This window comes from Misgurnus anguillicaudatus, chromosome 20 (assembly GCF_027580225.2).
Source record: "Misgurnus anguillicaudatus chromosome 20, ASM2758022v2, whole genome shotgun sequence".
Classification (NCBI taxonomy): Eukaryota; Metazoa; Chordata; class Actinopteri; order Cypriniformes; family Cobitidae; genus Misgurnus; species Misgurnus anguillicaudatus.
In genome coordinates this window covers 37,389,674-37,415,335 of record NC_073356.2, presented here as the reverse complement: position 1 = coordinate 37,415,335, position 25,662 = coordinate 37,389,674, and the positions used below count along the sequence as shown (strand labels likewise).

Here is a 25,662-nt window from a genome sequence, read left to right as displayed (position 1 = left end):
AAGTTGTCTCAGACGGTGACATGTTTGTCCGGTGGCAGCTACCGTAGCTTCTCTATGCGTTTCAAAAATGAGGGGTGAGCAGTGGACTGAGCCGTTGGTTGCAATGCGCAACCTCACCACTAGATGCCGCTAAAATTTACACACTGCACCTTTAAGTCTAAAAAACTGCCAATGGGGTAAGAAAAAAATCTTGGGACTGTTTTTAATCACTTTATTCAAATAAAAATTTTCTTACCCCATTCGCTGCAAAATTAATGTCTGACTAGGTATTTTTGTCTTGTTTTCTAGTATAAATATCTAAAAATTCTTAAATTGAGATACATTTACTTGGTAAGCAAGTCAAGAGGTTACAACTTATAAACTTCATAAAAAATTCTGCCAGTGGGGTAAGAAAAATAAACTTACAGTTTCAACTTAATTCAATACACTCAGTAAAGGTTTATTTTTCTTACTTCACGGCAGATCTTTGTACTTGTTTTAGCCTTAACTCTTTAATTTCATAATTTATTTCAGTAAACAAGACTTAAAATCTTAAGTCACTTTGTTTATCAAGTAAAAGTTAATCAATTTCAAAAAAATATTTTTTACTGGAAAACAAGACAAACATACTATGTAAGAAAATCATTTTTTGCAGTGTATTCGACAGAATAAAAATCTTTGCTAAGAAAAAGTAATGCATAAATAAGTTTAAGTTGACTTTAAGTACATCAGTATACCGGTTTAGACTGCATTACTAATGATCGGTTATCAGGGGTCAGCAGAGCAGAAGTGTGTGGTCTCCACCTGTCCGGCCCTGTGCTGAGAGTTAAGGGTCGCTGTTCTTTCTCATTGGGTGGAGTCCACAAATCCAGAAAGATCCTGATGTAAACCGGTCAGCAAAAAGGAAGGGGAGTGTTTTTAATGGAGTTACAACAGGAAGCACTGAACGCTCCCTTCCTGTGGTTCTGCACAAATCCAATGTGTGTGTGTGTGTGTGTGTGTGTGTGTGTGTGTGTGTGTGTGTGTGTGTGTGTGTGTGTGTGTGTGTGTGTGTGTGTGTGTGTGTGTGTGTGTGCGTGTGTGTGTGTGCACTGCTTCCTTAATTATGACAGAAAGTTGGGCAGAAACTTTTGTGTTCCTGGAAGTACACTGCAAAAAATGACTTTCTTACTTAGTTCTTTTTTTGTCTTGTTTAAAGTACAAATATCTAAAAAAAATTAAAAAATAAAAATGCAAAAAACCTGTCAATGGGATACGATTGTCTATTTCACATTTATTTCAATTAATTCACGGAAAATTAAAGAAAAATTTGCATACCCCATTGGCAGATTTTTTTGCTTGTTTTAAGCACAAATTCGCTTAAATTTGATATTTTTGTTAAAACTAAACTTATTTTGTAAGGTCATTTTGCTCGTGAAGAAAACAGTGGCGGTCGGTGACTTCTTTTTAGAGGGCACACGATTCAAAGCTCATCAAAACATGTATTAAGCCCATCGTGCATCATGCGTCTTGTCAAAATACGTGACAGCTGCTTTGAAGCAGTTTATGATAAAATAGACGCTTACGTTTGCCAGATACTCACTTAATATCATATGTAATCTGAGTTTAGTGTTAGGTTAGTGTCTTGCAAGTATTTCGTGAATGTGAGCGTCTTTTTTATAATAAACCCGTGTGCAGCAGGTACGTATTTTGACATGACGCATGATGCACATGACGAGCAACACACGACACTCCAAACACGTATTTTTAATTTGCACCCCTCGGAAGAGAAGTCACCGGCTGCCACTGCAAGAAAATGCATCTTGATTTAAGAAAGTTTAGATATTTGGTCTAAAAAATACAAAAATACTAAGTAAGAAAGTATTTTTTTGCAGTGAACAACAACCAACAAAATACGCACAATGATTACAAAAGCTGCGAAATAATCTTTTTAGGAATAAGATGGATGGATGAATCTCTAATCCGTCAGGTATCTGGGAATTACAATTAGTTCAAAACTCTCTCAGACCGAACCGCTGTAGTCCGTCTTTAGATATGACCCTGACTTACGTAAAGCCTCTCTGGAGTCTGGGATAAAGCCACATGGCCATGAACGGAGAAAAGAAACAATGCAACATCTTTATCCAACTCAAACATTGGATGTATTGCGTCAGTGCTCTGGGGTCTGAAGTATCAGCAGAACTTTATCACTGTCTGCAGAACAGCAAGGTCACCACTTGTAGGAGTAACGTGTTAATAGCTTTATTGTTAACTATTTGTTACATTGTTAATTTACATTAAAGCATTTGGCAGATGCCTTCATCCAAAGCAAATTAAAAACGTATACTTTGAATGCACTGTATCAGTATGTGTTTTTTGGGGTTCGAACCCATGACTTTTGAATAAACTGCAGTGTGAATTGGTGGCAACACAAGTGATGAAATCTTTGCAAACAGGTGGAGACGGGTTCAATTGAGCAAACTGCAAGGTAATCACCATGGCAACGCTGTCTGCCACCATGACAACTGCACAATATCACGGACAGATGAATGACACCTGTTGGTCCTTCCTGATCTGTTCTGTTGAGCATTGTGTTAGCAGTGCATAAAGTTGTAGGTTAAAATGTATACCGTGTACTGCACTGTAGGTCACTTTGGATAAAAGCGTCCGGTATATACATAAATGTAAATGTCAGTGAGATTGGTCTTCCTCCACCTGTGATTAATTTGTATGGATGGTTTAGGGTTAAGGGTCAAGATGCTATGCAATATAAACTTACATCACATGAAAACAATTATTACAAAAAAGCCTAAACTCATGCAGAAGTTTACCATAACCAACAGGATTATGGTGGTGCACACCAAAAATGAATCGCGTTACTCACTTTATATTTCTTGCGGGATTGCTTGTTTCTAGTATCACTTGTTCGAACAAAAACTTTGCTCTCTTAATTTTTTTATACAACAGACGTGTCAATAAGCCCTTTGGTGATTGGGTTGCACAACAACGTGTCATGCAAATTTTACGCTCAAGTTGAAACTTTTCAAATTGCGGAGAAGACATGTTTGAGTCAAGTATCGTAGGTTCCCATCTATTCGCTTTATTGCATTATACTGCAAAAATAATTATATATAAATATATTCTATTATATATGATATTGCTCTCTTAAATTCTTTCTGATACAACCAGACGTGTTAATAAGCTCTTTGCTGATTGGCTTGTGCAACAACGCATCATGTTGGGTTGGACGTTTTTACCATGGACCATATGAGGGGTAGCAGGTTTGTATTTTGTTGTTTAAACCGAAAAATTCTGTGTTTTTTACTTTAAGATTTTATTGTGTAGCAATGTTTGTTTTATTATTATTATTCCTTTATGTACAGCACTTTGGTCAACTTTTGTTGTATTAATTATGTGCTATAAATAAATTGAACATCATGCAAATTTTACGCTCAAGTTGAAACTTTTTAAATTGCGCAGAAGACACGACTAAGTCGAGAATCGCGGGTTAGCATCTATTCGCTTTATTGCATTATACTGCAAAAATTATTATATATAAATATATTCTATTATATATTTTTTTTTATAAATTTAGTTTTTATTTTTTTTCTTCCCCTTTCTTGTAAAAGGTGCACTGAAGCAATAAAACGTTGTAAAAAAGTGATATACAAACAAATGTGACTTTACTTTGTATGTCATCTACTTGTGCAAATAATTACATTTGTAGTTGATGTGCACACACTAGTATGCTGCGTTTACACCAGCAGCGGTAGAGGCGGCAAAAATGCGCTATTCACGCGAAGTTGGACGCATGAACATTTGTTGTGAAAGCCGCGCGTGAAATTCTAGTCATTCGAGATATCCACGCGAAAAATTCGCGTTGTGGGAGGGGCTTCTGCGACTCTGCTGAGACTCCTGCAATCACGTCACTACTACAGCAAGGTCCTGATTGGTTAACGCGGCGCGGTAATCCGCCGAAGTTCAGATTTTTCAACTTGTGCGTTTCCCATGGCAACGCTCAAATTGGCGCGGAACACGCCGCACCATTCGCGCTGCACCTACCGCGTGGAACAACCAAAAATGAATCTTCAAGCTTGTTGCAGACATGTATAATATCAGTGTCTAACTTCTCTGAGGGGTAATCCACACAGAAATGATTGCATTTTATGAAAGACATCAGTCATGAGATATGTTTAATCTCTTCAGAGAAAATGAGGACTCCCTAAATGCTCCTGAGATGCTCACATCAAACAGAGAGAAAGAGAGAGAGATTACAAAGAAAGCTGAATCCTCAAAGACCAACCAGACTGTGTTGAAACACGTCCAGCCACGCTGACAACAATGAATAAGGTTCAGGTTACACTATGATTTACAGAAGACGCTCAAGTGTGTACTCGTGACACGACAGATGTGAAGGAACGACTCATTTATCACCTTTACCAAAATGTGCACTTAAACCTTTTACAAAAGTTCAGTCCAGCAAAGAAACACTTCTTATCCAAAACTCTATAGGGTTCTTAAATAGTTATATGACTGTATATGATAAGCAAACAATTATTAGTTAATATGATGGATGTGTTTTCTGGATATATGATGTACCTGTACAGAGCGATCTGGTAGCCTGTAGTTCTGGTTCTGAAGAAAGCGATATCCATCCTTGGCCAACCGCTGGACCATCTCCAGCCGCGAGAACTCATCTGGGGCTCGAAGAGCACAGACGCCCGCCTGCTGAAGAACCGGAGGCAAAGAGAACAAATACTTCAATCCACAACCCCACGACATCACACAAAGTCAGACAGCAACGGACACGTTCCCAGATCAAATCCAAAGAATGGAGAGAATTATTGTGTGTGAAAGTCTGATCTCTTATTCATTCTCATGTTATCCTTCAAACTCTGGCACAGTCCACCTGCATGTCTGTTTCCTCTGTATAAAACTCTAAATGTGTGTGTGTTTGAAGAAAGGGGTGTGTCTGTGTGGCTCCGCCCACAATGAGACGGGAAGTCAAGAATGATAGCATCTAAAGCTTAGAGAAATACTATTATGATGTCAATAAAGATTTGTTAATGCTCATTAATGTTTTAAACTTTTACAATATTAATCCTAAAACACACATCTGCACCAATGAAAAGCAGATAAAGAAAGAAACACAATAACACACACAAACATTGGCACACACATGGCTCTTAGTATCAGGAGGGTTATCATCAGAGTCCGACTGCCCGCTTTCTGTTTATTTACTCAGTGCTGTGTTTGGATTGGCACAAAGGGTTTCCCAACCAACAATCTCACAATACCCCTAACACACAGAACCGGAGCAGACCAGCAAAAACTAAACATTACAAAAATATTTAGATACGCGCTGGACTGCCATCCATAACAAACGCACATGAATTAGCTTATGAATATGTCATGATAAACCCAGTTACACTGAAATATTCATTCAGGAAGATCATGTGACCAAACACACACACACACAACATCAGCGGGATGAACCCCTATTACATTTAAACAGGGGTGACTGACAGTAATTTAACATTTTACAGCCTGATAATGATTATTACTTCATCAAACTTGATGTTAGCGATTTGAACAAACCCATAATCCCGTTAACACCAGCGATCCCTAAAATCACAGTGTATTGCACTCCTGTTTTCAGGAGAAGTTTTAGATGAATAATTTAATATTATTTATTATATTCTAGGTTGAGAGAGAGAGAGAGAGAGAGAGAGAGAGAGAGAGAGAAGGGCTGTTATTAACTTCACTATAATAAACGGGTAATGATCGTCCAGTCTCTGGGTGTTAACCACAGATGAGAACTAATCTGATCTTGTACTGCTTCACTAAACTCTCTCTCTCTCTCTCTCTCTCTCTCTCTCACACACACACACACACACACACACACACACACACACACACACACACATTTACATTGACTGTAAGTCACAGGGTTCCCACACCTTAGTTAACTTCGAATTCAAGAACTAAATGGGGGGACACATTTTAAGTGAGAGCATGGTTACATTGTGTTACCTTTTAAGATACATTGTTACAATTTCCTTTTGAGGGAACTCGCGCTGCATCACTGCGGTGACACTTTGGGGACACCTTCAGGGGTAAGTGTGTCTGAATGTCTATATCAAATTCAACCAATGATGAGGCTTAACGATAAAGACAGGGTGACGCGGGAGTCAGGAAGAATATCACTATCTGAAATATTGCCAAAGACGGCGTTACAGGGATGCATAAAGTATGGCAAGGGAGACGCAGCGTCTCGTTCCCTTCTCAGGGAACAACAGTTACATACGTAACCGAGACGTTTTCATGTGTCAAACACAACTATTCCAAAAAGCATTTTGGTATGAATCAACATTTGCATACAGAAGATATAAACATTTAAAGAGAACAGTTTAGCACGTGTGTTTAAAAGTCTTGAATTTTTATGATATAATCCTACACTACACAGGGAATAATATGGATTTATTTCCAGAATACTTCTTGTATAAAATAGATTCAAGCACTTTTAATGACCTGTATCTATGTATGTATATTTTCAAAAACCTCCCAGGGCCTTACATTTTCCCCAAACTTTCAAGGATTTCAAGAACCCTGAAGTGAACACACTTAATAACTAACCACCAAACTGTCCGACATAATTTCCTGTCTCTGACATATAACTTCCTCCCGCACAACAACATGCTGACTTCAATCTGTTACACAACACCATTAGAGTTTTATTCTGGCTCATTTAAAGAAGATGCAGAGAGACCTTGACTGCCCACATGCCATTTCCCCGTCTCTCTGGGTATTTAATGCAAAATTAAAGTGTTTTGACCTTTTTGTGTTATATAAAAGAAAAACTTGCTGACTTACTTTAGTCGATAATGCAGAACATACAGAATAAACATGTAATAAAATTCATATGACGCTCAAAACCCGCCAGCTTGTACTTAGCTTTATACAGTTGTTGCATGAAGATGTCAGTTTTTTGTGTATAATCTGTGCAGTATTTGTGTGTGTTTACCTTGCTTTTGTCTTCGGTGGGTTTCGGTGGGTCGAGTGAAGCACTGTCTGATGCCTCTGAGCTTTCATCTTCAGACACTAGAGTTACCAATACAACACAAGCACATAAACGATTAATAAACATTAATATATTGTAATGTATAGCAATGATGGGTCTACTTGACTACATTATGCTCAGATCTTATCTAAATATTATATAACATTTATTGACAGTTAGCACCAACATCACAACATCACTGGACTGAATTAAAAACATAAATGCATGTGACTGCCACATGACATACAGTAAATGTTCAAAGCTACTATAAAGGCAGATTATCCAATATAAAATTAAACTCTTTAGGATTGAATTATAAAATTATGTTTCTGGCACAAAAAAAACATTGTTTACATTTACAGAAATACTTTTATTAAAAAATCTTACTTGTTTTTTTGGCTTTTCTTGCGAGAGCAGCTGCAAGTTCATTTTGCACCTGTGTGAAAGAAAATGTATTTATTTGTATTAAAGACTAAAGAATAACATTCAAATCACATTTATTTATCATCCGTCTAATAAATATTTCACCACCATGTTCGTTGTTTTAATGTCCTTCCACCTCACGCGCATGTGTGAATTCAATGACGCGGCAAGTTTAAGTTATTATTATTAAATCGATCCTCTGAGTTACGGATCGATCTTTAGAAATTAACATGAAAATTGATTCAGAATCGGTGAATCGATTTTTTCAACACAGCCTTACTATACATATTTAATTTTAAGTTACAAGACATAGCTTAATACCACGAATAATCAATACAAACCGAAAAAGACCGAAAAAGATTTATTCACTTATCGCACCCTGGTAATATTGTACAACATGTTAGAGTTAACTCATCAATTAAGAGAAAAGGCTTCCCTGCCAATGACGAGTTTTTCCGGCAATCCTTATTTCAGCTGTTATCCACCAGATGACGCTCTTACCCAACTTATAAAACCCGGATGCAACATCTCAGATCAAACAGTTGAAGCTCTGTGTGTATGTTTTGATCATCGCTCTGAATCTGTTCTCTATCAAAAGTCCTTCACAAAAAATGCAATTATCTCATCTTTTGCTCAAAATTTGGTATTGTGAAAATCATAAAAAATGCTGGCGCTGGCACGCTGGCGGTTGAAGAATTAATATAGTGTATACTGTATGTGACTGTAGTATGTGTGTAGTTGGATGTTTATTGTTTATTTACACTACACACAAATTAAATCACATGATCTGCCTATATAAAAATCTCAAAAGGGAAATTCAACCCAGACTAGTTGAGAAAATAAAAAGAAAGCAGGGAATTAACTCTTAAATCAATTAAATAAAAAGAGACTTGTGGGATATCAGACGACAGCTGTGCAGATTTTCCTCTTTTTTTTAAAACATTAATGTCATACACATTATGAGTAAATGGAACTATCAGCGTGTTTTGCAAAACAGAAATGTAAAATATTTGCAGTATTACTGCATTCAGTACATTCAACCCATTCTGACCGATGAATTTCAATGATTTAAGGGCCATTCACATTATTACAATATACTATAAAAAATGTAGTTTTAAAAATAGTTTTATACACTGCAAAAAAAATGATTTTCAAGAAAAAAAATTGGTAGTATTTTTGTCTTGTTTTTAGTAAAAAATATATTTTTTCCATAAAAATTGCTTACCCCATTGGCACATTTATTTTGCTTGTTTTATGCACAAAATCACTTAAATTTGATATTTTTGGTCTAAAAACTAGACTTATTTTCTCGTTAAACAGACGTTTTGCTCATTAAGAAAAAGCATCTTAATTTAAGTATTTTTAGATATTTTTACTGAAAACAAGACAAAAATACTAAGAAATTTTCGTTGCAACAAACCTGTCAATCAATTTTAAATGTACATTTTAGCGGTTACCTTGGTGTTAGATAACAAATAAAATAAATAAATTTAGCAGAGGTGACTGGTGTGTGTAGGCTGCAGACTGCACACACGTCGGTGCCGTTTACATTCGGGTAAAAAAAAATTGCCACTATTCAGGTCGGACTTGGGTCTCATTTTCTCAGGTTTGTCTCGAGTTTTTCTTTAAAAAAAATATTTATGCACATCGGGTCTGGGTAAAAAGTAAATCGGGACATTACTGGTCGTGTACATTTCTTTGGACCCAAGAAGACCTCAATGTAATATTTTATAGCTGTGCATAATGAGAAAATTTTATTTTAACCCTTTAAATTTTCACAAGTTTATGATTTCATTCTCTTCCTCCATCGCACTTCTCCAGTATGTTTGACAGTGAGGACACTGTAAGTTAAACAGATTGTGTCTCTGTCCACTGGTGCTGTGTGATGGATGATATTCTGTCAGGTTGGAGTGGATCTTTACACACACCAGAGGACATGAAGACAGATCTGACACACGGGTCACTGGCCTAACACACATACACAAACTTACTGTAGACGTGAGTCTCTCTAGAGCTTTCATCTGAAGTATCTCACTGCAGATATCTCGCTTTCTGTCAGGGTCTTCCTCTGGTCTGTAAAAGAGAGCCCGCACACATACACACACACATTATAAAAACATCTTTGAAGTGACAATGAATGATCTCTATTGTGAGTTATATACTGTACATGATATTGATACAGAAAGATCCACAGGACCTGATAAAACAGATGTTGTGTTTAAAGTAAAAGACTAGCACTACTGTAACACAACCCAGTCTCAAGGCAAGTTGTGTTATAGTCACAAAATATTGTATTAATTTATTCGTGTTCATGGACACAATTTTCTTTTTTTGTGCCATTGAGCACGAATGTCTTTTTGTGTGTCCATGGCACGACTTTTTCTTTTTTGTTTCATTTTATGTATTGTTTTCTCATTGATTTTTCCTATTTTTTTTACCACAGTGGCTTGGGGTTGGAATCACTTTCAAATTGGAAGAAAAACATGTAAAAAACCAATACATAAAAGTACATCTAACCCAAACACCAAATCTAACTCCAACCCCAAGTGACACTGATTTAAAAATATGGAAAAACAACGAGATAACAATCAATAAAATGACACGGAAAAGAAAGTCGTGCCACGGACACGAAAAAATATTTATAGAAATTCATGCCGAGTCACACGGAAAAGACATTCGTGCTCAATGGCACGAATAAAAGCAGAAAATCGTGTGAATAAATTAATCAAATATTTTGTGACTATAACACGACTTGCACGGTTGTGTAACAAACATAGAATTGAAAAACCAGTGTACAGAAATCCTCTCCACAATAAAAACATTTAAATTGCATTTTGTAATAATTCAATAACTCATTAAATTCAATTATAAAATTTTTGATCAGACTGCTAAAAGTTAATCTTCATCAGAAATGTAAGAGTACTGAGTACAGTGGATTATGGGTAGGGATGCATAATGATTAATCACAACTAATTGTTTGCAGAATGTGTATTGTTAATAATTATGTATATATGAAAACACACATGCATGTATATATTTGATATATTTAGGTGTGTATATACATTTTTATATTTATATATAATTAATATTATATATAAATATGAATACTTAATATATACATATTTTTTCTTAAAATTATAAATGCATGTGTGTTTATATACATAATTCTTATACAAAATACACACACATATATGATGTTAACAAAAACTTTTATTCTGCAAATGATTAGTTGCGATTAATCCCTATGCCGTCCTAATTGTGGCACACTTGAGTCTCCTCCTTCTCATGTTGCGTTCAGACCAGCCGCGATAAAGGCGTCAAGCGCGAGTGATTTCAATGTTAAATCAATGTGAAGACGCGTTGGCGCGCGTCCGGAGATCTCGCGGCACGAAAGAGGCGTTTAGCAAGAAAAGCGTGAGTTGAAAAATTTGAACTTTGGTGGAAAAACGCGCTGCGTTAACCAATCAGGAGCTTGCTCTAGTAGTGACATGATTACAGGAAGCGAGCGATGACGCGAATTTTCGCGTGAATGTCTCGATGACTAGAATAGAGGTCTAATGGTCATGTCAAAGATTGAAATCAATGTGATATCAAGGAGTAAAATCAAACTTAGATTATGCGACTTTACATTGGATTTTATAAACCTGGACACATATTTCATTTAAATAACACTCATATATGTCTGGGTGATTCTCACGAAACCATTGAAACACCACGGCACTAATGATTTTAGCTGTAAAATGTGTAATATAGTAACATTAAAAAGCATCAGAATTAACACAATACTGTGTTCTATCTTGCACAATGTGTGATTTCAACATAAGAATTTATAATTGTAAATTTTATCTCATTTTCTGCTGAAATTCTCATTACCGCAATGTGTCCGGCTGTGTTTGAACATGCATTATGTTGTAATTTAATCAAATTAACACAAAAATATTAAGAAAAAAAAAAGATGTTTTGCTAGACTACTTTAGATGACAGAAAAAATATTTACTGAATATTCATGTATAATAATAATGAAGAAAAATTAGGAAAATGATGTGTCCATGCCTGATGTTCTCATCCTCCGCAACACTTTTTGAGAACAGTTTAAGCACACATACAGAATTTTAATAAAGTTTGATTTTGAGTGACCAAGCACATGGACCAGTTACTTCAAGATGGCTACCAGGTAAGATCCTTTTTTTAAAGTTAATTTGAAATATTGTCTTGTCAGAATGCTTACACGACATTTTGATTATCATTACCGCAACAGATGCATATTAAATGTTAATTTAATTAATAGAAGCATAATACTTTGATTTTAAATGCATGTGCAGAATCTCCAAATTATGTTCTTTCAGGTTTGTCATGTCATTTTGAAAATATGTCAGTGTTGATGTTTTCTGACTGTTGCGGTAATGAGATTTTTTAGGACTAATTTTTTAAATTATGTAACAAAAAGTGTTAAATGATAAGTAAACGTTTTTAAATTAATGATCCCATTTACTCCAGACTTTGTTTTTCAATGTCTGGTGGGAAAAAAGTAAATTTAAGCAATTTTTACATTTTCATGCTTGACATTTTTAAACCAAGTTTTCGTGAGAATCACCCGTCTACTCACATGCTCAGATTTGTCAAGTTGTGAGCAGTCGTGGCCTAATGGTTAGAAAGTCATGCTTGTAACTCGAGAGTAGCCGGTTTAAGTCTCAGGGCCGACAGGTTGTGTCTGAGATGCCCTTGAGGAACGCACCTGTCCCCACTGCTAGCTGCCCACTGCTACGGGTGTGTCAATACCCCAAGGATGGGTTATACATTGGACCACCATACATTGGATGTAACGTCACTTTCACCAAGATACGAAAGAATTAACTCAGATATTTCTAATCAAATTTACACAAGATCAAAGGATCTAAGGTCTGCTATACATATTACTTTCATAGCTCAACGCTCTTACTGCATCTCAACAGTTGTCCTACTTTTATTTCAGAAACACTGAAGAGAAAGTTGATATTCAAAAGGCACATAACAAGTCTAATATTCATTCTCAAATGGCTTGTAAAGAGAAATGTCTGGGTGAATTTGTACAGTAAAACACTTTGTGGACAATGTCAATACAAAGAACACCAAACAAACCCTCAGCAGTTTACTGCCCTCTATTGGCAGTGTATTGCATTACATGTGAACCTGACTGTATTTTGGCTGCCCAGATACAAACTTTAATCATATATCATACAGATCAACTCTTCTTTTTTTATAGTTAATTATTATTTAAAAACACCTCTGGTTAGGTCAATACCCTTGCTTAAATTTTAATTCAATGTAGCTTTCGATTACATTACATTTAAGTATTTGTCAGATGAATTTATCCAAAGTGACCTACAGTGCATTACAAGGTATTATTTTTTTCATCATGTGTGCTCACTGGGATTGAACCCACAACATTTGGCGCTGCTAATGCAATGCACTACCACTGAGATACAGGAACACTGCAATAAGATCTTATTAGTTCATTGGCTTTGCCATATGCTAAATATTTTAAATAATCTTAGATAAATGTAAATGTTTTGGTTTTTGGGATTAAAAAAGCCTCAGTGCACAGATCCTTATCTGGCGCTCTCAGCAGAATTGACATGTTCTCCTGTAAACCCTTTCTAAATAAATTTTGACACTGTAAAGCCTATATAAATAACAGAATCGTCTTTTTGTTTTGAAGGCAGTGACTGCTATAATCTGGGCCATGCTGCTATAATCGTACAGTGTACTGGAAACCAGCAAAACATCAGAGATTAAACTGGGCCAGTGAATTTGAGAAGTGGGCCAAAGTTTCTTCTTCTGTCAGATCATTCATCACACAGACTGACACGCTTTCATCTCTCTGTCTACATCTCTGTCTCCACGATAAACAGAGGATGATGGGTAATGGCGGCGAATTCGTGACATGCCTTCTATACAGAGGGCAATTCACAGACACTCAGTAAAGCAGAAACACAGTCAGGCAAATGTCGACACACACATATGCAAATCTGAGCTCATTCAGCCCATAGTGCCATTACTAGTTTCACCAGAGCTGAAGATCATATTTAAATCATATGCAAATGAACAGTGAAGAGCGGCTTGTGTTTGTGTGTGTTGAAAGTGAGGTTATATCCAGACAATCTTGGATAAAATCCGTCAGCTCCTTTAGCTTCAGGGTTTCTCTACTGTTAAAGAAACACTCAGGACCAACACAACGCAAATCAATCAAATACATTTTTGAATAAAATATTTACATCTGTAGTATTTCATCTGTATTATTGGTTTGATCATTATATGCTTAACTTCCCAGAGTAGTTTTTCATGTTCTGTCATGAAGATGATGACATGGTTTAATGCTTATTGCCTCAGAACAACGGTTACATTATGTTTTTTCTTAAATGTTGTTTAACGCAGTTGTGCTTTTTTTATTACTTTGCACTACATGCACAAACATGACACCCTATGCCAGTGGCATTAATCACATTTCTGATATCATTTCTTTATTAAACTAACAAGAGAAGGAAAAGTGTTATTGGTTAGAGAATTGTGCTTGTAACCCGAGAGTTGCCATTCGAATCTCATGGTTGCGACTATTTATTTGTTTAGGGTTAGGTTACACATTTCGAGTATGCATTGCATACTTGACAAGCTTGTCACTTTCTTTATCAGAAACAGAGATAATATAAAATGGATTGCTAGCATAAACTGTATGGAAGGTTTCTTCTGCCAATTTTTTATGAAAATAAAATGTCTAATCACCAAAGGAAAGATGCATTATAATCACCTTTAAAATTCAAATCAAATAATTTAATTTTCAATATTGGCACATATTTTGCATACAATGTTCTATAATAAAAAAATGTGGTGGTTTTATTTTTTAATTTCACTGGGAAAGGTAGACATGGCACTCATGGCGCGGTACGGGCGGCACAGAATGTGTACGCTAATGTGAAGCTAACAGTTGCTACATATGTTAGTAGTCGCTTTTTTGTAAAACACATTGCTAAAGGGGTCTAATAGTCACTAAATGTAGGAAGTTGGCAACACAACAAGTAAACCCCACCCACTAATTAACATAGCATTTGCATAGAAGTTGAATATTATGTATGTGAAGTTTCTTTTTCACATTTACCTTATAAGTTTAATATTAGCAGTCTTGCCTCGAAATTGTAGTGAAAATGAAATGTCAAATCATCAATTGCATTTTATTTTTTATTTGACAGGGAAAATGCAGATTTTCCTTACAATCACCTTGAAAATGAAATACTTTGTTTTGGCACATATTTTGCATACAGTTTTCTATAATGAATGGTAAATTGGCAGAAAAAAACTTTCATCACATTAAATGGAAATTGTCAAACCTAACAGCAATCCTGGGCTCCTCTATTCACTAAATGCATCTTCTGTCACTTACAAACAACCTATTTTCTTGTGTCACTTTCACAAAAACCTGTTTGGGTTTGTGATGTAGCAGAAAGTGCTGATTCACTGATTAACTTTCTGGATTTCTTTATCACAGATTCAATCATCTCATTCACTGTAAACTGCAGTCCAGATTACCGCAGTACGGTTTCACTGGCAGGATCTAATTTCTGCCGTAAAACATCTCTAGTCTCTTCTGCGTGTGTGAGATGAAACCTGGAGGCAAAGAGATTCTGGCTGATTGAGGTCGAACCGCAGCTCGGTGGAGCCGAACGGAATCGAGCGACCCGCCGTCTGGTGTCGCCGGGGCCGAGCTGTGTCACTTCCAATTCTGTCAGGAAGAAAAGCGCGGACACGGAACGCCATCCCATGTTCACCTTCCCGAAAATGACATCAACTGTCTGTTCAAATTTAATCTATCACATCTCGCTGCGATATCGAGTCCGCCCTTCACCGCTAACAAAACAGACCGCTGAAATCTCCCAGCAGGTCTACAGAAACACCACATCGAGGTGCTTCTGTATTTATTTTCTTAAAGGGGACATGGCACAAGACTTTTTTAAGATGTCAAATCAATCTTTACTGTCTTCAGAGCACATATGAGAAGTTTTAGCTTAAAATACCATATAGATAATTTATTATAACATGTTAAAATTGGCACTTTGCAGGTGTGTGCAAAAATGTGCCGTTTTGGGTGTGTCCTTTAAAATGCAAATGAGCGGATGAAATTCAAACACTGATCACAATGATGGTGGTCTGTTGCAATTAAAACTCATTTGTGCTTTTCTCTGCACTAAATGGCAGTGCTGTGGTTGGATAGTGCAAATTAAGGGGCGGTATTATTATAATAAGAGCTCCTTATGACATAAGGAGAGCCAAATTTCAATGACCTATTTTTTCATGTGCTTGTAGAGAATGGTTTATCAAAACTAAGTAACTGAGTTGATCTTTTTCACATTTTCTAGGTTGATAGAAGCACTGGGGACCCAATGATAGCACTTAAACATGGAAAAAGTCGATTTTTTTGCCATGGCCCCTTTAAAAACACACTCCTGCTCTTACTGTGCATGATTTTTCAGCAAAAAACATGTTTATCTTAATAATCTTTCATCAAAATCTATTAAAAGTGTAATAATCTGCTCCGCCACTGAAATAACTTATCTCAACTGAGTCACGAAGGTCATGCTTTCTATAGGTCTGTATATGCAAACCAATATAACTAACATACAAATTTATGTCCTTATAGGGGATCAATGCACAACTAAAGAAACAAAAGAGCTGTAACCAAATCAGCTGTTGAGACTAGAATCCCAAGAAATGATATAGCATGTGAAACAACAACAATCCATTTTTAAACCAATAGCAATAGCATGGCAAATTGTTGTCACATGACCTTATATATTTAATTATGCAATTTGAGTGATATTTAAATATTCAAGGTTTTTTGCATCTTTGCATTTGTTGTGATAGCAGTCTGATCAAACACAGAATCAAGAATCAATCCAAATGAAACTGCATCTGGTGTCACATTGAAGTATTGCATGCAGTCTGCTCCGGTTGTATAATGCACGCTTTGACAAATGATCATCTGGTTTTTCTATACAGCAAGTCTCTTATATATACTGCGCGCTCCAAAAATAGTACAGCAGTATAGTAGTAGATCATTTCAAACGCAGCCACCGAGCTCATGCGTGTGTGCGTTTGTACTCACGGACTGACGACCCTGAACTGGACGTAGGGTACGATCTGAAGCAGAAGACGAACTCCATTTTGCCATTCCTCCTCATTTCTGAATTCACAGCCTTGAGCGTCACACTCTTCAAATGAGAACTGATAGTACGTGTTTGAGTCTTCGAACACCACCCGCTGGTCCACTGCAGAGGAGAGACAGAGAGACACGGTTGATGTGTGAAAGGATCCAGATTTAAAAATATAGGGACCACCATTCATGTCCCATCTCAAATGCGATGTTAACATTGTGACTAACATTGCAGTTAATTTGTTACGTTGAAAATGCATGCTTTGGCAACCTAGATATTATACGTACTGAGTATACAAAATGTAATGATTGTGCACAGTATGGATACTGCATACTAAGTATAAAGGATGCTGCACAAACACTGAATTGCCTTTTTGCCAACCTCCAGAAATCTGTGTGCATTTGTGTGTGCGTGCATATGCATGGGTGTATTCGTATGTGTGTTTGTGAAAGATAGCATGCATGCACGTGTGTGTGTGTGTGTTTTACCCGAGTGTAGTATTCCCAGCTCCAGGAGCACCTGCCAGACACGTGACGCCATTATCCGGCACTGAACTGAAACGCACTGTTCCAGGAGCCACTGCACCAACTCCACACCGACATAACTCCTCCTGCACAAACACACATCTTTTATAAGGATCATCTAGTGGACGTGTGTGTGCGCTGATGTGTAATACTGTGTTCAGATGTCACATATTCACACTCCACCTTCAGATAGGACATTTTTATCCAATCAAAGTGAAGCTTGGACAGCGGCCATCTGATACAATGCTAAGTGACAGCTCATGAGTCAGGCTAACACACATTTACACCTTCACTGAAGTCACATTGATCTTGCATTTGACAAGCACACCTTAAACACCACACCAAGTTAAATTCATCACACATTCACCATATATAAATATATAACAATCGCACTCCAGTGTGTGGACACGTTTACCTGATTATCCGGGCGAGGTGAATCTTGTCTTTCGCCGGATACGGCCCATGAGAGAGAAAAGCATTTCTCAGCGCACGTCCAGCACAGGGAAAACTCTGTGAGCACGTCTGTACGTGAGAGAGATCACATTGTGATGTGTGAATGCATAAAAATACAACAAATGTAATGAAATGAATCAGATATCCGAATTGTTTCTCCTAGAAAGCAAGTGAGATTAAATGAAGTTTAAATTTGCTGAAAAATATAGCCTGGGTTTCCCTATGCTGCCTTGCGCGCAAATTTATTCAAGCTGCAAGTCTAGCATGGAAACCATGGACCAATTTTTCGCCTTGAATAGGGAACCAATCACAGCCTCTAATACGAGACCACTTCTCATGACCACTTCTATGAGACTGGTCTGATGTTAGCCAGGCTATGAAAATATCTAATATATGATATAATCTATGATATTTTTCCAATTAGATACAGCAGGTGTAACCACATTCACTCCTCACAGACATAAAGCAATGACATCACCTCCCATATGTGTTTGTTTTTCTGCTGTGTCAACCAAAATTTCCATATCTGTTTATTTATATCATGCTTCCTGCTTCCTTCTCTCGTTCTCTCTCTGCTCAGTTAATCTATAGCTCACCGATTGCCTCAAAAGCACCTTCAGGATTATTGATCATGTTTAATAAGAATCTATACCGAAACCTTCACATAGACGCCTCTCCACATCAGGTCATGACATCAGAATGTGACATTTGACCCATCGAATAACTCACAATGGTTTATACTAAAATGGATATTAGAAAATGGATCGGTTAAATTATAAATTGCGTACTGAAATAAAAGATATATTACAATGCCAGCACATTGTAAAATTCATGCACTAAGGCCCTGTACACACTGCAGCGTCTGTCACTTCCCCTTTAAGGGGTTCTGCACACCAAAACTTTTAAACGCGGCTGAAAACGCCTGGAAAACGCCAAATGCCAGCTGTTTTTTCAGCTAAGTGCCAGCTTTCTTCAGCTGAACACTTTGGTAGCTGTGATACTTTAGCTGTGAGCTGGTTGGTTGCTGTGGTAATGTCCCGCCCCTCCTCCACTGTGATTGGACAGCCGTGTGAGAACTGGCATTGACGGTCGGAGCTTTTCACCCAAAGTTGAATATTTTTGAATATTTACGCGCTCAGTGCGGAAAAACTGACGAGCGCCGGTTTTCAGCGCGGAAGAAAACCGCCAGCTGCTGGCGAATTTGAAAAACGCAGAGCTTCCATTGGAAACAATAGAAAACATGCGCCGGCTGCAGGCGTAAAAGCTTTGGTGTGCACGCCCCCTAAGTGTTTAATCCCGTTCTGTACACACGCACTTCTGTAATTTATGGGAGTGACAAAAACCACATCATACTGACGAATTAATATTTCATAGTGTGTACACAACCAAAGTAAACTAAACAACTAGTTAATGTTAAGTGTTTAAGCGTTCATCATGGAAATCACACGTCTCTTCTCCCATGACATCCTAACCCAAACCCCAACTCTCAACCCCAACTCCAGGTGAGAATAGTTTTAACATTTTAGTTTACAGACATGAAAAACTATTTATAGAAATTCGTGCTGAGTGACATGAAAAAGACATTAGTGCTCAAGGCACAAAAAAGCTGAATTTCGTGCCATGGACACAAATAAATGAATAAAATTTTTCATGACTATAACGCGACACGCTGTGAGATCATGTTGCAATAAACGGAAATAAATCCAAATACTTCACCAAAAATACAGCAAAAGACTAAAATACCGCAATGGCACCTTTTTACTTTAATAACACCAAAAACTCAATCTCTTCATGAGCCAAGCCCAAAAAAAGTGCCAGTTAAGCACCACCACAACAGTTTGGTTAAATTTTTATCATGCAACACATGAAGAAATGGATATATATTTTAGGAAGAGGTTCCCTCATAAAAGGTTCATCATATTTCGGGGTTTTTGCCATTATAAAGTTTGAAAACCCATGCGGGAGTGAATCCCCTACATAATAGCTCCATGTCTGTGGGAAGAAGACTCCAGAAAATGAGATGATTGACACAGAGGTAACCATACCACATATCACAGATTTGACCAAAATAATGTCACAGCATTATGTTTTGCAAATAATCTCCGCCTTGATGTTGTGTCTTGTATGCATTTATGAGGCTGCTCCACAGAGCTCTGTCTTGCAGTGTTGCCAGGTCCTCTTACTTACAAACTGTTGTGGCGCTTAACCATTTATGGCTTTTGGAAGTTTTTGGCGTTATTACAGTGAGAAGGTGCAGGTCCCAATATATTGATCTTTGATCGGTTTATTATTGGATTTTTCTTGTTTTTTTTTCGTGCAAGATCTGGCAACCCTAGTAAGCAAATAGTCGTCTATTTCTGCAACACGCATACAGAAAACGTTTTTCCTTCGAGGCATGTTCAGGATGCACGTTTAAATACTTCATCAACAACTAGTTGTTCAGTTCGGTTATGTACACACTGTGCAGAGTTTCTCTAAAAGCGATTGTCACTACCTTCATTTTGCGGGACTTGATTTGGTTGTAGAAAATTACTGGTGTGTGTGTGTTTACAGAACAGGATTAAGCATTAAAAGGTAAAGTGACAACCAAATTTATATGCAGTGTGAACGAGCCCATTGTCTCATCCTACAGTAGATATTAATCTCTATTAATCATTATCTCGACTATTTGTGATGCCGTATCAAACAGAAACTCTTTAGAGAGCCTCCAGAGCTCCTGACTTTGTCTCTTTTATTAGTTTGATCGTGTATCTGATATATCTTTATATATATACACACTCGTATCAGCGTCACTCAGGAGCGATTAAAACACTTCACAGAGCTCATGTCTGGATTAAAAGAGCTTCAGGGACTCTAATGAGACGAGAGGAGATACAAGACCATCACACCAGAGGAACACTTTACATTTCATTGAATTATGAGTTACGTTTCAACGGCTTCTCCTAATATTACTTTATAGAAATATAGACAGGCACAAATGAGACGTACAGTAATAACACAGAGTTATTAAATAAATGTGGACGGCACAGCTCAAGTATGAAATGTTTGAGTTCGTATTGAGAAAAGCTCAATATGTCTCCAATTAATCTCATTGTCGTCTAGCGATGTGCAATTTTTTTCCTCTGGGATGAACTCCAAACACGGATGACTATATGGGAAAAAGCACTAGGCTCTTTCGTAACAGTTGTAGGGTGCAGTTTATTACCTTAGGTCTGGGTGTGACACCCGTGCTGGGTCCTGGGACGGTATCAGGTGACTGCTGCACAATTATAAAAAAAAAAGAGAAACAGGTTACCAATCCATGAGAAAACAGGTCAACAAACACCAACTATACATACAGAGAGAAACAGGGTACATGCCCAAACAACATGATATTACCATTGTACCATGTCTGAAAAGATTGTACAGTATAAATCTCTGTGCTCGTGTAAAGCGGCGTTAAATGAGAGCAAAGCTTGTTAGGTAGAAAATCTCATCATTTTAAGTGGACAGGGCTGAACGGAGGATTCATTATAAGAATAAGACCTCAGATCAGATGTTTTGACCTACATTCATTCTTTTAGTCTTATTTTGATCACATTTCGCCTTATTATACAAGAGAAAAAAAAGTATAATATTGCATAACTGGATAGTCACATTCGCATTTATTCTTTATCTATATTGTAGTCACGTTCAATGCGCAATCTGTTCACTGTCTGGCAGACCCATACGAGGTGAAGATCTGCTGAATGGATTTAAACGCGGTGAAATGTGTAAAACAGTACTGAGAGCACTAAACTGTAAGTGTTGCAACATTTTAAAGGCACCAAAGGATGTTTATACAATCTTCTTTAAGTCAACCTATAAATGGCTTGAAAATGGGATAGAAACTAGGGTGTTTTCAGACCTGAGCCTTTGTTTCTGAACCTGGTGCATTTTCTACCTTGGTTCGGTTCGTTTAGGCATATGCAAACACGGCAATCGTGCTCGGATCCGCATAAAAACCAAATTGCAAATGACCTCTGGAGCGGTTCTGTATAATGGGCGTTTCACACTGTACACGGCAGTCACGAGTGTCAAGTTCATTTTCAATAGGAGACGTGCGGAAAGAGGCAAAATGGGGCCAGTTAATCCTGCCCCTTCCATGAACATGACTCTTCACGGCAGGCACCGCTGAGGATAAACATATTTCCACTAAATGCTGCACAAAATGCTTCCACTATACAAGAAAAGCTGTAGCCATGCAGTGATTCCACCACTTGCCGCGTTTCGTTTGAAACGCCCACAAGTATAAAAGCAAACCGACCCAATGGACCAAAGAACAGGCTTTTATTGCTTTTTTAACTCTTTCCCTGCCAGCTTTAAAAAAAAAAACATCTTTTATGATTTTCACAAAAGTTTAATGCCTTCCAGAAAATGTTTTCTTTAAATACATAAACATACAAAATATCAAATGAAAGAACAGACCCTCTGCTTTCACACTAAAACTTTCATCCAACATTTATTTGTTCTCTTTTTATCACCTCTCAAATTTGGGTAGGTACTAGGTTTCTTCAAAAATACCAAATTTTGAGCAAACAAATGAGAAAATAGTTGCATACTACTACTTTCAAATGTGCATCCGAAACGATACGAAAGGGGCTGTATCGATGCGCGCATCGTCAGGCGTTCATGACGATGTAGTGTCATATCGATATTTATTACACGGCTCTCTGGAATGCTTGATTCTGATTGGTCAGTTGAGACATTTGCAGGTTCGTTCTTTTCAAATAATAACCGCTCCAAAGTAATAACGCATAGCCGGACTACTTGTATGTTTTAAATCCCTCCGTGCCAACAAAGATTACTGTTTGGCGCCATCTTGTGACAAACACTGGACAACCACAATTAAGAATGGAAAAAGTTTGACATTAATTTTAACATGTACGGAAAAAACAAAACATTTAAACAGTGAATAGAAGAACGAACAACGACAAGGCACAGAGAGCTTACTGAGACTGAACTTGACAAAATAGAGCATGACAGCTACGAAGCCAACACACAAAAAAATACAGAATGGGCATTAAAACTTCTCAAAGACTGGCTAAAAGAGAAAAAAATGGAGACAGACAAGTATGAAGCAGAAGATCTTAATAAGGTATTACGATCATTTTATGCATCTGTGCAAAGTTTCGCGGAAGGATAAAAATATTAATTTAAAACAAATATGCCAATAAAATGTTTCAAATTCATATTCATGTCCAGTTTTTTTTCTTATGTGGCAAGTAGCCGTGTAATAAGCGGGATAATGTAGAGCCAGCCGGTAGTTATCAGGTAAATAAGCCCCTTCAGTCCTGATCACACTGTCGGGGCTTATTTCCCGATAACTACCGGCTGCCTCTACATTATCCCTTACTCTGAACACAGCACTAGTGGATAATAGCGGAAATATGGATTGCCGGAAAAACTTGTCATTGGCAGGCAAGCATTTTCTCTTAATTGACAAGGAAAGAGTTAACCATGGAAATATCTGCACATCAACGGTATTTAAAACCAATGCGCACTTGTTCCTGATAAAATGTCTTTTAATTGCTCTTCTCTACAATAGGTACATGGTAAGAATGTCCCGCCTACGTTTACTCGTATGTGACTTTCATACTCGCATTAACAAATTCTAGTTTGCCTTGTTAATATGGACCGAACCAATATGAAATTGAAACATTGTAGCCATTTAACCCCTGATTTCAGAACAAATCAATCGATCTAGAGGTCTGAAAACACCCTTACTATTACAAAAAAAACACACAACACCCCCCGACCAGGTGTCCTCAGACAACCATGGTTATTATCAATCTATTATCAATTTTAACATCAAAGCACTATGAAGACGTCCAGACGTTTGAATTCCAGGGAATGTTTGTGATTGTATCAGACTGCGATGGTTTGATGTGATCTGTCATCCAGGTCTACCAGACAGACGACTATCAGCAAACACTCATCTCTCTCCAGTGATCTCTGCAGGCCTGTATATATGGTTTGTTTTGACTGCTGTGTGTGTGTAAGATTAAGTGTATTGATTTGGTGTAGGCTGATGTTGGAGATCATGGAGCTGAACTCTGTTTGGGTCGAATAGGAAATGGAGGATGAAAGATAAGTAAAAGCAAGAGGAACCAAAGGGATTTTAACAGAAAGAAAAATCACATTTTTCATTCTGCTCCACAAAAATACCTTGATCAATCTTCTCATCCAGCCACTAACTGTAAGTATTCTGTACTGTTTGACATGAATGATACCTAAAGTTATTGTTTTGTGATCTGACTAGTCACAAAAAAATCTGCCAAAATTAGTTTGAAAATGTGAAAAATGAGACACTGGCTGTTTTTCCATTACCCTTTAAATTTCACAATTAGACATTACGAATTGAAAATACAGCAATGGAAAAACGTCAATTTTGCGAAAACTCCTTTTTAATCGCAAAAAGTTTTTACGCTCACATGAAGTGATTTTTCAGGCAATTCGGAAAAAGTGTATTTCGCAAAATGGCAATGAAAACAGTTTACTCGCATTTCCAGGTCACCTGATGTAAGTAAATCGCATAATTAGTATTTGAACATGACGCGGTATGAACTAAAACCTCCTAGAAACACCTTGTCTCCTCCCAAGTATAAGAGGCTTTCCTTGCCAATAATGTTTGGATAACACACCTACATATCTTTTCATTTAAATAATCTACTATTACCTCCAAGAAACAACTATAGGCTTTTCTTGGCATTAATGTTTGGATAATAACGTCTTTTATGTTAAAAATAATGCCTAGTGCGATAGATGTGATATTAGTAAACCTACCAACAGTGTTGTGGAAAGTTACTTTTAAAAGTAATGCATTACAATATTAAGTTACTTCCCAAAAAAGTAACTAATTGCGTTACTTAGTTACTTTTCATGGAAAGTGATGCTTACTTTACTCTTAAGTTACTTTTGCGTTACTTTTTCTTACTTCACTGAGGCTTGATCTCAGGCACATATGCATTTTTTAAAAATCGAATTAATTAAACTGAACAGTAACTCGCATTACTTTTTAAAAAAAGGAACTCAAATATTAATGTGTACGTTTAGTAATGCGTTACTTTACTCGTTACTTCAGAAAAGTAATGTTATTACGTAATGCGCGTTACTTGTAATGCAACACTGCCTACCAACATCAGTCGACGTGATGTTTGGAATGTTTCAGTCGCATGTCATCGGTTAACGGAAACACCATTATTTCGCAATTGTCTTTTATCAACATTTAGAAAATAACGCTAAAGTTTTGCACAAATCTGTAATGGAAACGCAGCTGGAGAAAGAGAAAGAGAGGTAATAAGGATTTACAAATTCATACACTAACAGGATATGAAAAGAAAAAATGGAAGGAGGAAATAAAACAAATGAAAAGCAAAAGAAGAATGATAGTGACAAAAAGCATCCTGATGTCACTATATAGTGCACACTGTCTCGAGTGCAGTGAGTTTGTGTGTTATTATGTGTCAGAAATGGATTACTTTGAGATTAGTGCTAACACACACACACACACATGCATCTCTCTTGCATGGCTTGCGGATAAATCTGTCGCTCTGGATGAGCGCACTGCAAGATGGAGACATCAAACAAGTCACGTCTTTCTCGTTACGATTTCATTACATCCAGAGGCGCACACACACATCCACTTAGCAGCATGAGGCCAATGTCATTACATGTGGCTTCTCCATCAGGGAATTCCAGAGAAGTCCATATGAGATGTCACATATGGCCTGCTTGGAAACACATGTCCTGGATGCAGTTAAAGATGTGGATGTGGGGATGATGCTGGCTCTCACAGAGAAACATTTTATTGCTCGCCGGAAGACTTAATGGAGTTCTCGGATATATATTATTTATCTTGACTACTTTATATCATTGTTCAAGATGTTTTCCTTAAATTCCATCATGAGATGGACACAAATGTGTGTGGACATACAGCTAAAGAGTATAAAGCTCTATTTTGGTATTAAAGTTATTTGAAATTACATTGAACATATAAAATAAAATAAAAATTTCCAACAGCATCATAACTGAAAAGGATTAA

The 25,662-nt window shown here is 37.1% G+C and overlaps 1 protein-coding gene across 1 annotated transcript in view; it reads right to left on the bottom strand.

Annotated features, from left to right (window-relative positions):
* rapgef5a (Rap guanine nucleotide exchange factor (GEF) 5a) overlaps positions 1-25,662 on the bottom strand; it is a 62,133-nt gene that overhangs the window by 33,405 nt on the left and 3,066 nt on the right. Inside the window, exons 2-9 of the mRNA XM_055219824.2 lie at positions 20,806-20,859; positions 17,563-17,669; positions 17,112-17,233; positions 16,575-16,737; positions 9,433-9,514; positions 7,406-7,454; positions 6,983-7,059; positions 4,558-4,686 (exon numbers count right to left, since the gene is read on the bottom strand). Of these exons, the coding sequence (XP_055075799.1) occupies positions 4,558-4,686; positions 6,983-7,059; positions 7,406-7,454; positions 9,433-9,514; positions 16,575-16,737; positions 17,112-17,233; positions 17,563-17,669; positions 20,806-20,859 (783 nt within the window). The remainder of the gene's footprint in view (positions 1-4,557; positions 4,687-6,982; positions 7,060-7,405; positions 7,455-9,432; positions 9,515-16,574; positions 16,738-17,111; positions 17,234-17,562; positions 17,670-20,805; positions 20,860-25,662) is intronic.